Source organism: Malurus melanocephalus, unplaced genomic scaffold, assembly GCF_030028575.1.
Source record: "Malurus melanocephalus ecotype Western Australia unplaced genomic scaffold, MMel_1.1 scaffold_4, whole genome shotgun sequence".
In the NCBI taxonomy this organism is placed as follows: domain Eukaryota; kingdom Metazoa; phylum Chordata; class Aves; order Passeriformes; family Maluridae; genus Malurus; species Malurus melanocephalus.
In genome coordinates this window covers 2,910,252-2,924,533 of record NW_026623236.1, presented here as the reverse complement: position 1 = coordinate 2,924,533, position 14,282 = coordinate 2,910,252, and the positions used below count along the sequence as shown (strand labels likewise).

General features: G+C 38.3%; 1 protein-coding gene across 1 annotated transcript in view; it reads right to left on the bottom strand.

Annotated features, from left to right (window-relative positions):
• Window positions 1-546: 546 nt before the first annotated feature.
• Window positions 547-14,282, bottom strand: part of CD109 (CD109 molecule) — a 71,409-nt gene continuing 57,673 nt past the window's right edge. The window contains exons 30-33 of the mRNA XM_057369131.1: window positions 11,363-11,499; window positions 7,078-7,234; window positions 6,557-6,659; window positions 547-4,311 (exon numbers count right to left, since the gene is read on the bottom strand). Of these exons, the coding sequence (XP_057225114.1) occupies window positions 4,121-4,311; window positions 6,557-6,659; window positions 7,078-7,234; window positions 11,363-11,499 (588 nt within the window). The 3' untranslated portion in view covers window positions 547-4,120. The remainder of the gene's footprint in view (window positions 4,312-6,556; window positions 6,660-7,077; window positions 7,235-11,362; window positions 11,500-14,282) is intronic.

Sequence of the window (14,282 nt, the reverse complement as noted above, 5' to 3'; positions counted from 1 at the left end):
TACTGTGAGGGCAGTGAGACACTGGCACAGGCTGCCCAGGGAGGTGGTGGATGCCCCAACCCTGGCAGTGTTCGTGGCCAGGCTGGATAAGGCCTCCAGCCCCATGGTCCAGTGGGAGGTAACCCTGCCCATGGCAGAGGGCTTGGGACAAGATGMTCTGTAAGGTCCATTCCAAACTCTTCACATTCTATTCTATAAATGTTGAACCTGGCTCTCATGCTTCTCCTGCACCAGGCTGGCCACTTCCCCTTTTTATGATGTGCCATTGATGAGCACAAATTGTGCACAAGCCACAGGCTCCTGCTTGTGAAGTAAACAGGAGCGTGTGGTATGGAAGCAAACTGGGAATACCTGCACTGCTTGCATTTGATTTGTTGTGCCAGGGGAGGTCTAGGTTGGATATTTGGAAAAACTTCTTCACTGTCAAGCATCAGAACAGGCTGCCAACAGAAGCAGKGGTGTCACCATCCCTGGAGGCATTTAGAAGGCATGTAGATGTGGTGCTTGGAGACACGGTTTAGTGGTGGACTAAAATGGCCAGCAATGCTGGCTTAATGATTTTAAAGGTCTTTTCCAATCTAAATGATTTGCTGGTGGTGCCATGCTGGGAACCAAGCCAGCCATGGACCTGGCCCAGCAGGCAGACTCTGAGGTGCTTTAAACTTGTTAAGCAGCACTCATTCTCCGTTCTGAACGACAGCATTTAGTATAGAAGATCTCTCAATGGCACCCACATTGAARCCTGTAGAGAAAACCTCAGCTAAGATCACAGATGACAGCAGAGGTAGAATTTGGGAGAACACCTTTAAAATGTGTTACAGCTTTGTTTTAGACTCAATCCTAAATAAGTATTTCTTACTGATTCAAYAGCATATTAATGGCCCTGGACAGACCATGTCCTTGTGGCTGACAAGGGTGTGGGAAGCACCAGAGTACATTCAGATTTCAATGAAACAGCAGAAATGTTCAGGCAATGCAACATGAAGACTCCATCACAAAATACCTTTTCCTGACTGTTTTTAGCATCAGTTAAAAGCTCCTTGTGGTCCTTGTTGCTACAGAGTTCCAAAAGATTTTTTGCTACAAGATTTCCTATTAACTTCAGCGGGAGCATGGCTCCCCTAACATCCAAAATGGATGCTACAGGGCAATAGGGATAATATATATTGCCACGCATTTCCCTAAACTTTCCCATACAATAATGACGAAAACAAAAAAAAGTCATTATATGCCAAATAATATTCCATTTCTGGTGTTCCATTCCCTGCCAACACAGTACAAATTTTATCCTATTCAATGCACCAGCCACTACTGCAAAGTGACTGAAGGCACTGATGAAGGAATGTTAAAGGCCACCGGGTGTAAACATTGGTTTAAAGTCATACAGTGTACATTCTTCCTTTAAAATAGCTTGATACATCTGCTGGATGCAGATTTGGATGTYGGAAATAATATGCCTGCTGTATGGAAAAAAGTAAAATAAAAAAGGATGTTTATTCAGTGACTCCAACGATTTCCCTGACATGGTGCATTATGACTGATGCTTCTTAATATAATGTGCAAGGCAGCCAAAAGTAATTTAAAAACATGTGTTGTTTGTCTCAAAAACAAATGTAAGGGAATACTAGTAAAAGCTGCACTGTCCAAAACTCAATTTAACTAAGAAGTTTAAATACATTTTTCTTGGAGGATATTCAGGAAGATTGGACTGCATGCAAAACCAAAGTCATTTATTCCTACTATCCACTGCAAAAGAGTAATTTATGTCCAGTACATCTTGTCTACAAAATAAGCCCCTTTGCCCTATCATCAATCAGATACCAACAACCCTATTAGAAGCTCTACATACAGTAAAACCTGAAAGTATGTGAGCTTTGGGTTCTTGAAATTATATTAAAGGGAGGCAAATGACAGGTCAAGATTGCTGTTTCTCAAAGACAAGACCAATTTTCATAGGTCACAAGAAAATCAAACCCACAGCAAAATACATCCTAGTTTAGATGAGAGATTTTTCCACACCTTACACTTGGCAGAGTTTTATCTATGCTTCTATAAATGAGTGAAGGATTTGAGAYGCAGAGAGGTGTTTAAGTTCGTACCTTCGTTTCTCTCTCTTTGGACCCACGTAACCAAGTGAATGGCTTACAGAGGGTGAGATCCTGCACCCTACTGACAAAGCAATGTTTGGCTTCAGTAAATACAATATTACTTCATGAGGATCAGGGCAGCACACACTCTGCTTAGGCACTAATCAACTATTCAAAAAGCTAAATCCAAAATGCACCAAGGACAAGTGCGAAGTGTGAATGACTACAAAGAACCAGGCCTATGTTCTGCCTGAGAAACAGGACAGAAGCCCAAGTTTGTGAAAAACATTGAAAATTCCAAATACAGGTGAAGTAAAACAAATAACCSCATCTAAACTAGTTTTGCATTAAAACCTATGTATTTGTATTAGAAGGCACCCTCAGTTCAGGAAGTTCAGGCCTCTTCCCATGCTACCCTGCAGAATTTCCTCTGTGAACAACATTACAGATGAGCATAAATACAAAAATATACATTTTAAGCAGTAGCAAAAAATGAATAAAAATTAGAAATTGCTCAAGGAAAGTGACATATTATTACATGTGCACAAAAGCACACTCCGTCTCAAAAAAGGTATGAAAGGAAGAAAATCAATAGAAATTATAATTTCTACCTCTCTTAGCTTGACAGCTATTAACTTCCTTTTTAGCAACTGTGAGTGTAATAGCTTGGCTGCCTTATCGAAAAGAAGTAAGCATCAGATATCACAGGTAGTGTTCAAGAAGGACAGACTGGCTGCCAGACAGGGAAGGTATTCATACACTCAGGAGCAGTAAGTTCCCACATTTCCACATTCACAGAGATTTTTAATTCTCTTCATGTGCAAAGAGTGGGTCTGGATGTAAAAGTGCCTGCTACTTTCCACCATCCCTCTCCTCCATTCCACTTCAGCAGAGCACTTGACCATTCATGATGTGCTAAAGTTAAGCAAGCATGTGATCTGTTTGGCTGCACTGAACGCATTTGMAGCCTCCTAAAAGCCTCTCCCACCAACCAGCAACAGGGTGCACAGATGGCATCCAGGGYCACCAACTCACATGGCACTGATCGCAGTAAACAACTGCTTGGGGTTATGGCACTGGAATTGTTGACAACACAACAAGTGCGAGACAGAAATGATGCCCCAGACTGACGTTACTAGAAGACACCCMAAAACCAGAACAGGTTCAAAGCAACCTTCCTTCATCTGGCCATAAATATATGCCAGCTGACACCAGCATTCACACATGGRAAGAGAATTGGGTTTGTTTCTCTGGATATATGAATAACCCTGGAAAAATGAAGTCTGAAAAACAGACTATCTTTGACGCATTTCCAGTAAAAAGCCTTTCAGATTAAAATGCATGAGAACATCCTGAGGCCTTATTTTCAAGCATGATTAGCTTATGAATTGGCAAAAAAATCCGCCTACCTTCTGTGTAATGATTAAAAAAAAAAGAAGGCTGAAAACTTTCTGGAGCATTCAGCAGTTTGTCAATGCAGTATCTTTTGGTTATTGGATCTGCTCTGAAGCCGTTTTTTTTTTTCTTTTTTTTTTCTTATTATTCCCCATGAAAGCACACAGCAAAATTCAGTATTAATGTTAAATGTTTCATCTTCAGAACAGAACAAAGTGAGCTCTGACACCAAGCTCCTATCACTGCTTGTCAACACCTTAATGGAGAAGAGTGTTTTGGAAAAGCATGGTAAACTAACATGCATCCCTAAAAAACAAGCACAGTTGAAAACTGGGGTAAAAACAAAGTGGAAATATGGAGCTAAATTCACTTTTTATCCCACTGCTTTCTCAGTAACTGTGTGCTTCTTCAGAAAATAAATTCAGTATGAAACTAACACTTTGAAAGTTTTTCCAGCAGACACTTAAAAGAAGTTTTCTGGCACAGCCAGAAATTTACCATACGGGCCAGCCCAGTTCTCCCTGAACACAGCAGGAGTTTGGTCATGGTAATCACTAAAGATGGGCTGGTATCTGAACATAAAATTTTCTTTGGATAATTTATGGAAACCTTAGATGTGAAACATAATCTGTTTTCTTTTACAGCACCCAACTGCACAGCAAGTTTACATGAAGAACAAAGAGCACACAGAACAAGGAGGCCAATGAAGAGTGCTGAAGCAGGGCTGCAGAACCATCTCGGTGGCAAAGGTTGCAATCATTTTCACAGAAGTCACAGGAGGTTACACTTTGCATTACTTCTGAATTATAGCTYCTCACTGCTCTTCTCCCTGTTCAGAAAGGTTAGTTAACATTAGTTGATGAACTCCTGAAAATTAACCAAGAACCTAGCTTCAAAAAGAAATAGTTTTTTAAAAAATGCACTAAACTCCGATAAAGACCTCATCACACACGGCAAAATACTTTCTGGAGTTGATATTTAAGCCCAGCCATTAATCTCTCTTCTTCACCCAGAATACCTTAATGTATTCAGGCAAATGCTTGGTGAAAGGCACACTTTCATAGACTCAATCTCAACTGTTAGACACAATCTGTACACAAACCTGGGTTAAACATYTGGAAAGGAATTTCGTCCCTACCTATGTGACAAAGGAACTCAGATGCTTTACCTGGCAGGTTGTTGGCTATAACATTCAAGAGCAAGGTCTGTCCTAACCGACATTTTCTCTCACTATCACATTTGGGAGCTTCAGCTTCCTGCATCTGGGACTGCTTACCTCACCTAGCTCCTGATCCTCCATTTTGCTCTCCTGTTCCCTGTAAGGTTGCTACAGAGCCAGACTAGAAGTCTGAAAAAATCATATTAATTTCAGAAACATCAGTAAATGGTAATTGCTCACAGAACAAGCTTTGGCAAAGCTTCTTTCCCATAGCAGCATTTTTAAACTGAACTTATATTCAGTTTTTCATTACAAACCTCAGGGTACTAAAAAATTAAAATAAGGTATGCAATTTTATGGACCAAAATGCTTACCAAACAATGACAKCCAATTCTAAAAAGTCAGGTAAGAGAACACTGCTGTATTGGCAACCAAGCCATATCTTACACCTATACCAATTGTACTATCTGCCACAAAGACACCACATTTATCAACAAATGCCAGAGCARGAGACCTCCTTAGGCATTTCCTAGCTCTGAATATGACATGAGTCTGACTGTCACCATCACTAAGATATAACCTGCAGCTTGGATCAACAACTACAACAGTGATGAAAAATAATGAATTAAAATAAAGGCACATTCCTGTATTAGATAGRAAGGAGTTCTCCCAGAAGAACTTAAATCACAGCATCTGTATATATGTTGACCAATAATCCATACAGTAACAGGAATGGTGTCTTCTAAAATAATATTTGAAGAAATMATTTTCTTGAAGTTAAATCTTTCTATTGCTGCACCAATTACATCATATAAATTTTGGCCCTTAGTTTGCTAGCTGAGAATTTATGGACTAAATGTATTTAAATACAATAAAAATATTTACAGATGTGCATTTCTTGCTGACTTTATAATAAACATATTTATTAGCCTATCTAATAGGATTCTTATAAAAGATTACGTCCTGAGCTATTCTCCTAAGAACTGGAAATTCATTTTGGCCATAGATTCTAAATCTTATGTGTTTCTCTCAAATAAAAACTTGCTGCAACTTTTTAAGCCACTAGCCCTCAAAATATGCTCTAATTAATGGACAGTGTAGTTATAACCACTAGTTTCCTATTTTACTATAAATTCAGTGAATGAACAAGAATTTCAGCCTACACAGAATAAACATGATTTTAATCTAGCTAAAGTAGCATACATCACACTGGTTGTCTTTTGTATTGTGCTAAAAAAACCTGGAGCAATTGATGACACAACTTTTTTTATGCCTCATCTCAAACCAAGCCAAAATCCTTAACAATGTACCAGCGGTTCATGTAATGAAGATCTTCTCCAGCAGCCTGTAATTTTTTCTTGCTTTTAATTTTGCCCAGGAGTTTTGTACATTGTTACCCGTCTCTAAAACAGACTCTACATATTCACAACAACCCCTCTAACAAAAAAAAACACAAACAAAACCAAAATACCACAAACAACAAAACAAAAACACAATCAAACCCCCAAACAAAAAAAAAATTTGAAATGGTTTTTTCCAATGTGCACCTTTTTTAAGGCAACTATGGAAGTAAAAATACTGCCATTTTCTCCAGTGAAGGTCTCTTAGTCTAASTAAGAAACATACAGTAAAGCTACTCAAGAGGTTAATTATTAACTTGTTAACWGAATCACAGTGAATTTCCTGATCCATTTTGATAGTTTTGGGAACATACTGGGCCAATTTGCATTAGTTGAGGAACCAACCCTTTAGGACAACAGATATGGAAAACACTACTACTTGTTAGAAAATTGGGCCTTTTAATRTCCAAAAAGAGTATAGTTCAATGAAGCTTTTTCTTTACTAAAATTTCTACTATTTCTACAAAAAGAMACTTCTGAATAATTAAATTCCATCTGAAATGACCAACACTTACTAGGTTCATAGTAATCCACTACAGTCACTGAAGCATCTTGGATATTTGCCACCTTGAAATCTCTCACAGCCGGAATATCTACACAAACCTGTGTTTCATTGATCTAGAAAAACAGAAGAGAAACATCCTGAGAATCCTGATGTTGGTGGTTTCRTGGAAGAGGTAAGGACTTTCAGCTCAATAGTAGCCCATTTCTAAAGACTCAGAGTCAGGATGCATATAAAGATGCTTATCTCATTTGCAGTAATTATGGTCAAATTACAGACTTCTAGAAATGTCTGCCTTCTTATGTGTGATTTTTAAGAGGCCTAATTTAGAAACCTCCCACAAATAAACAACTGAGTTGCACCTATCCAATCAGTCTCAGTAAAACCACAGTGGAAGTATTAATTCAATGTAAATAGCAGATGTTGATTTCCCCAGAGAATACAATCATAATGTCTTTCCAAATTTAAGTCTAAYAATGACACAGTCAATATTAACATCCCCACAAACACATTTCTTTGTTATTTCCAACTTACAGAGTCTAGATATAGGTTGACTTTTCCATTGTCTTTTTCCATCTTCTTAACTGTATTGTCTAATGGAATATAATCTGGTGACACAGAGAAACCACTGAGTAAGCCAACCTCCATGAGGACCATACCACTACTGGGAGCTTTGCCAGAGCCAAAGTACCTTTTAAAAACACAGAGAAAAAGAAATTTTTAGTAGAAATACAGTAGACCACTCTCCAAAGAAAATGTTGGATCTTTAAATCCCGGCTATGAAAGCAATAATGTTTAGGAATACCTAGGACACAAATGGAACAAAATATCRACAAGAAAATTTCCAGTGATGCAGAGCTAATAATTAATTTCTCTATTATTTTGCCTGCTAATTTCAACCACATATGCAAAAGCAGGTTTACCACTGAGAAAACTGCAATACATAAATCATGTGAGTGACTACACGGACATCCTAAGGAACTTTCAGYAGGCATTTATCAGTACAGATTTATATCAAATATGCAGAAATTATTGCAATTAAACGTGTTTCAAAAGAAGCAATTAAAAACYGCTGTAGGAATTCCTGTACTGCAATATATGTATTTCCTCTTATGAATGCATTGTTTTGCTTTCATTAATTTTGGAAGGGTAAGATATAGGCATATACWTAAAAGAAGTCTCCCAAACATATTCACATTTCCTTCAAAGAGACTGATGGTTTCATCACCCAATTATTTCTCAAAGTTTCAGTTTTAGAATGCATAGCCATGTTATTAATCCAGATTTGGAAAAAGATTTAATAAGCTGAGTCTCTTCTTTTTTCCTAAATAATGCTTATTATTACATCTTCTTCCAATGTAAAAACCAGATGCTGGAGTAGAAAATTTTGCTCYACTGAGCAAACTTTACATACTATGGTGCACAACAGATGCATCAAAATGTATTTATGGAACTCTGTGCTACAAGTGTCACCTGAATTATTTGCAAAATATTCTACTGCTTTCAATAAAGCAGGTAGCAGAAGATTTTCCCTGGCCTTAGAACAGTAGGTAAATGATTATTGTTCCACTAGAATACAAGTGTCTCCAATCCTCATTTCAAAGCCTGACAATATTGAAAGTAATTAAACTATTTCTTTGTAGAGTTGAGTAGTTACAAAAAAAAAAAATAAAAGGGAAGAGTTGCTTTCAAAGCAATGCTGTTAAGCCTGGCTGATTCAWGGCAGATACAACTTTGAAAGAAATACAGTACAACTGCTGACTTCAGCTGGCTCATAAGATTAGAAACAAATGAAACCATCTGTTCAATGATGTGCTGTGCCAAAGTAGCTGCTATTGAAAACAAATAACTGAATTGGAACTGGATGCAATTATTTCTGCATAATTACCAGTAAGAGGAGAGTAAAATACCCAAGCTGTCTAGCCAGCCGGGGCTGCTACTAAAACAACAAGAGGCAACCAAGCCAGCTTGGTACTGTCAAGGAGTGAATCTGATATATCCCAGAAGTTATGAGGATCTGGCTCTCAGGAAAGGAAGAGRGGCAGCCTTGGGGATGGGACGTGGTACCACCTCTTCAACTCCATGGTCTCTTAAAAAAAAAAAAAAGGAGAGGGTGGGGAAGAACAACCCATCATGCCAGAATGACCAGTTAATAGAGACAGGCTTCAAACTTGTACCAAAAGAAAATTGGTAATGTTTTCAGTTGAACTTTGTATTTCAGCTCTTCAGCACTATGAGATCAGGGYGAGACCCTCTCATGATGCAAAAACACCACCAAGCTAGTGTAGAAACCTGAAACTTGAAAAGCAGAAATGAGAGAGTAGAAAAAAATAGAACCGTCAGTGATCAGTTTCCCAYGTCTGGAAAAGGTATGCAGGCAACAAGACTGAGAAGAAACTGGCAGTCCTGGGTATTTGCCTACCAGACAGTGAGTTATCTCCCCTAACCAAGAACCCCTTCAATTTGATTGAGACATCATCTGCTCTAGAGTCATATGTCATCCAATTAAGGTGACCATGGCCAACCACTATCAAGCTGGCTGAAAGAAGGTGAATATTCTCCAGATCAGAGAAAGAAACAGATTGTGAAGTTGCAGCCTTCAGTACTTTACTATGTATCCACAGCTAGACTACAGACACCCACTTATTGAGACTTCAGCAGTCTTTCTGTATTTGCCTCTTTTGGTTTCTCTCCACGTCATGTAAAGATCATAAGTAGGCCAACTTTAAACTAATTTAGGAATATAGAGAAGGCAAATCTTATATACAATTTATAGGGAAAATAAGAGGAAGATGACTAGTGTATCAACTAAGCAAATGAAGATGAAGCTTAGTCCAAGAAATTCAAACAGACTTATTCAGAGCTGTTCCAGTCCATGTTCCATGACAATGGTTGATGGAATGTTGGAACTAAATGTTCCCAACAGTCTCTTGAGGCAACTTCTAATGTCACTGGATTTCCCCCTATCCTATGAACACTTAGCAATTAATGCATCATCACCCTACAGGCTTTCCCGAGAGATGGAGCACTTCTTGACTGTGTTTTTAAGCAAAAGGTCTTAGCTAGAAAGTCAAGATCGTTCAGAAAAGACTTAACCCAAACCCAGCATGTAAGCCTTTTGTATGTCAGGAGTTTGTCCTGGACTTTAGAACACTGTTGGCACTTCATAGAAAAGTTTAAAAGAGAACAAGCCCCTTCTATTTCAAGAGCTCTCATATATTCTAGTGTCTGTGCCCACCATCTGTGTCACTGAATTCGATTCCAGAAACATATAAAAACAGAGCTCTGGCTTCATGCCTGCTGGCGATTTCCCAAATTAAATCAATCCTCTGTACTGAACTCATATCCTCTGTAGCTGATTATTCGTATGATGGTGTCACCTAGAGGCTCCATTCCAGACACAACTCCCTTGTGGTAGGCAGAGCATAAGAATAGTTCTAGGCATGCCGTGTACAAAGTTCAAATAAAAAGCAAAAAGACAATGTGGATGAAAGGCATGGAAGAGTAATCACAGTGGATGAGCTGGTACTTTACAAATCTTGCATTTACAAGGAACCTATTATAACGTCACAAGAAAAAAAAATGTTTCTAGAGAAAGTACTCACAGACAGAGGAAATCCTTAAATACAACAAATGCAGTCATCTCAACAATATCCTTGTTGATAATAAAAGATAGGAGATAAAAAACATGAATACAGACAGATACAATGTCCTATAGGGTTTTCTATGAAATATGCAGTGGTTCTTTAACAACAATAGGAAATGCATACTGAAGAAACTGCCAGAAAACAAACACCTTCAAATATTGCTTTTAAATATGTGTATGAACACTTTCACAGCAAGCAAAATGGAGGCACAAAGCAGTCAAATACATAACTTAGTTTAATGACTGGCTGACCTAGGAATATGCAGTTCAATGTCATCTATACTCATCTGATGCAAATTGTATACAGGTAACACCAGGCAGCTGTTCTGTGGTCCCTGAGATGATACTTCAGCAGTCTCAGTTCAGTTCTTAGTATGCAATTACTGAACAAGAAACATAATCCCATATCCTCCTGCCCCCTGCCCCCTCTTATTCAACATAAAGAACAGATTTAGCCTGGTGGAAAATTAATCACATCTTTTAAATCTAGAATAATGTATTGTATTCTATTACCAAGTTCTTGACTACTGGTACATGAAAGACCACAAAGTCAGTTGCTCAATAAACCAATGTGAATTTATCATTATGTAAATGTGGATTTTGACTCCTGGCAAAATTGCTCTGAGTCAAGTTTATTAATAGAGATGACCAAAAATGATTACTTCAGTGTTTTCAGCACTTCAGAATTTCCTTCTTTCTTTATAAAAAAATATCAATTCTTCTAAGTCAAAAGCAAAGGATTCTTTTAATGAAAAGTAAGAGTAATAGGCACTTGTGAGAGTTTGTTACTGCAAGTTAGAATGTGGGAGATACTGGTTCCACTTTCAAGCCTGTCCACACTCCTTCCTGTAGGTCAAAAGCACTTGCACCCAAGAAACCTTTGAATTTTTTTCTTGTATTTCATACAAAATCTTCCACATGCCTCTAACATTTAGGGTACCTTCACCTTCATGTATACCAACAAAATAAAATCACCTGGCGAGCAAAAATTGACTTATGAATTGTTTCTTAGTTTAACTACTACCATTTGTGCAAAGTAATTTTTATTCTGTTTATACATTTACATCTCATACATTAATAAACTCATACAAATGGATAATTTTGTTTATTTAAAGTAATCTAAAAGCTGTATATATAAAGAGGCATATGAGATGCTTCAATTCATTTACCTACCTTGTGCACACATTCAAAGTCAAATGGTTTTTATCATCTTTATCATCCTTTACATCAACATTCAAGTCAAAGGCTTCTTGGTTTTGGACAGATCTGAGCCTCTCATGGGTGTGTTTTGTGTTGTACATAACATTGAGCTGTGAATTGCAAGTACAGGCATCAGGTGACATGTAAAGCAAATCGGTGTGGTTAATACAGTAAATTTCTAACAGTATAACACTAGAGGAGTGTTCACATGAGAAAACATGCATGGGCTCAAATCTGACAGTTGCACATGAGTTCCACAGGAATGCTCTGAAATATCCTTTCTGGATGCTTCATAATGCCACAGAACCAATGAATTAGCAGGACACAACTGAGGCAAATGCAAGGGAGATCTCAGACAACCAACAGTTTTCTCCCTAGTAGCTGTCTGCAGGTTTATAATGAGTTACTTCCTGACAGTGTAAAAAAGAATGAATAAAACTGGGTTAAAAGAAACAGGCTCCATACAAAAGCGGAGCAAGAGCAAATACACAGCGTATGTCCAGAATGTATCTTCATTCTTAGTGTCACTGCATTCATACACTCAAACCAGATGAAAAATAGCACGTTACTCCAAACTCAGAACAGTTTCAAACTTGAACTCTTCCAGTTAAAGTTTCATCATCTGACTCATCTGTACAAATACAAAACTACAGATTTGGTCTATCTAAAGGACAGAGCTCTTACCATTTCTGCTCAGCCAACTGCCAAGCTCTGCTAAGCAAGACAAGGAAGGAAATATGACAGGATGTCCAGTACAGGACCATCACATTAATATAAAATAAGCTTATTTATTCTGCACTGCAGACATGCATAAGAAGTTTTGAACAGTGGTAGAAGAGTGACAAACCCAGAAATCCTTAAAGGAGATCTCTATACCCTGTACAACTACCAATGCTGACGGTCAAAGCAAACAAACTGGGATTGAGGTGGGATTGAGCAACCAGTCATCAGCTCTCTCATGTTACCAACCATGACAGAATATTACAGGTTAAAAAACCAGCCTCTACTGCCTATGAAATTGAACTTGAAGAGGTAAAGAAACAACTAAATCATTACCTGCAATTTTTCTTTGAAACTACCTTAGTTCCAGAATGGAGCATGACAAATGAGTCAGCAATTTTTAAAACAGTAATAGGGATCTAGAAAACTGTGCATTATCAAGTACGCTCAGTATCCGTACCAGAAAACACAGTCAAAATTATAATAAAGAGCCAAATTAGTGCTTCAAAGAGCAAATGTAACACACTGGAGAACATGGTCCTGCTATAAACTCACCAGCAACCTCAAGCAAACAAGAAAATGTGGGTAACAGAGCTCTGCCCAGTATAAGCTACCTGGATGTTACATGAGCACATAGCTTGTTAGGAAGAACTGCTAGCCAAAAGTATTAATAGAATGGAAGCTGCCAAGGAATAGAGGATGGAAAGAATGTTCATATATAAAAGGAAATGGTAAAATAAATGGCAATTCAGCCACAAACAGTTAAGCTGGAGGAAGGACATAATAGAAGTGTATAGAATGACAACTTGCAGGGGAAAGATTAACAACAAAGCACTTTTTCATGCAATTGAAGTTTCAATTGTGAAATTCTTTCCCACAAGATGCTACAGATACTAAACTGTACAAGTAAACAAGGGCAAAATAAACAACTTATTGGAACCAGAATTTTCTAAGACCACAGCAACTATGTCCAGCTGAAGGTTTTGAATACATGGTAGGAGGTGGAAGACAGTGAGGTAATATATTACATGTATTTATCTTATTATACTCTCTCCTGAGTATCTGCCTCTGGCTGTTATGGAAAAGAACACTGGGCTGTACTGAGCTTTTTCCTGACCCAATTCAGTTTTTACGCCTTCTCTTAAAATGCAAGAACTAGGGGAACAAATTCAAGAGCAGAAAGAGACAGTGCTTCTTCACGCCATACATCATTAGCTGCAGAACTGCTTGCTGCAAGAAGGTATGGTTTTAAATGTTTAGAAAAATTCTTTTTAAGTTATGCAGCTGTGGAAGGAAAAAACCTATCAAGAAAATATCTACCAAGCCAGAAAGAGTGCACACAGAGAAATGACCTGTGGATTGGGAAAGCCCTGTGCTGCAAACTGGTGAAGGGCAAGAGGGCATACTAGTGAGATACCACTTCATGCTTGCCATTGATGACAACTCTCAGTGTGGCTATCCAGCCATTTCCCTATCCACTGAGTGGTCCATCTGTCAAATCTGTGTTTAGAGACAAGGATATGCAGGACAGTGCTAAATGCTTTGCAGAAGTGCAAGCAGACGACAGCTGTTGCTCTTCCCTCGTCTGCCAATGCTGTAACCTTGTTATAGAAGACATAAAAATGTGTCAAGCTCAGACATTAGTGTGAGCCCTTAGTGAAGCTGTGTTAGCTGTCACCAGTCACCTCCTTATTTTGTGTGCCTTAGCACAGTTTCCAGGGGGATCTATTCCATGATCTCGCCAGGCACCAGCACAAGACTGACTGGCCTGCAGTTTCACAAGTTTTACTTTTTTCCCTGCTTTAAAAATGGGTGTTATATTTCCCCTTTTCCCAATGAAGTCAGTGGAAACTTCACCAGATTGTTATGACAACAATCATTATCTGTTCCCCCAGCCACACAGATAAAAACAAAGCAGGGGGGTTCTTCTTTGGTTTTGGCTGAAAAATTAGCAGAAAGTGGCTAAGATAACTAACTCCTCCTGCAAGATCCCAACATGCATTTTGTTTGGCTAAAGAAATAAGAAGGAAGAGTGCTTCTGAAAAAGCACAGTCCTTCTACAATGGTTTCAGGCAGCAAATGGAAAACTGTCAGTCCAAAATTAAAGGTATGATGGGCTTGTCCAAGTTAAAAGTTAGGAAGTCAGTTATAGGCTAGCAGGTCTGTGCAAACA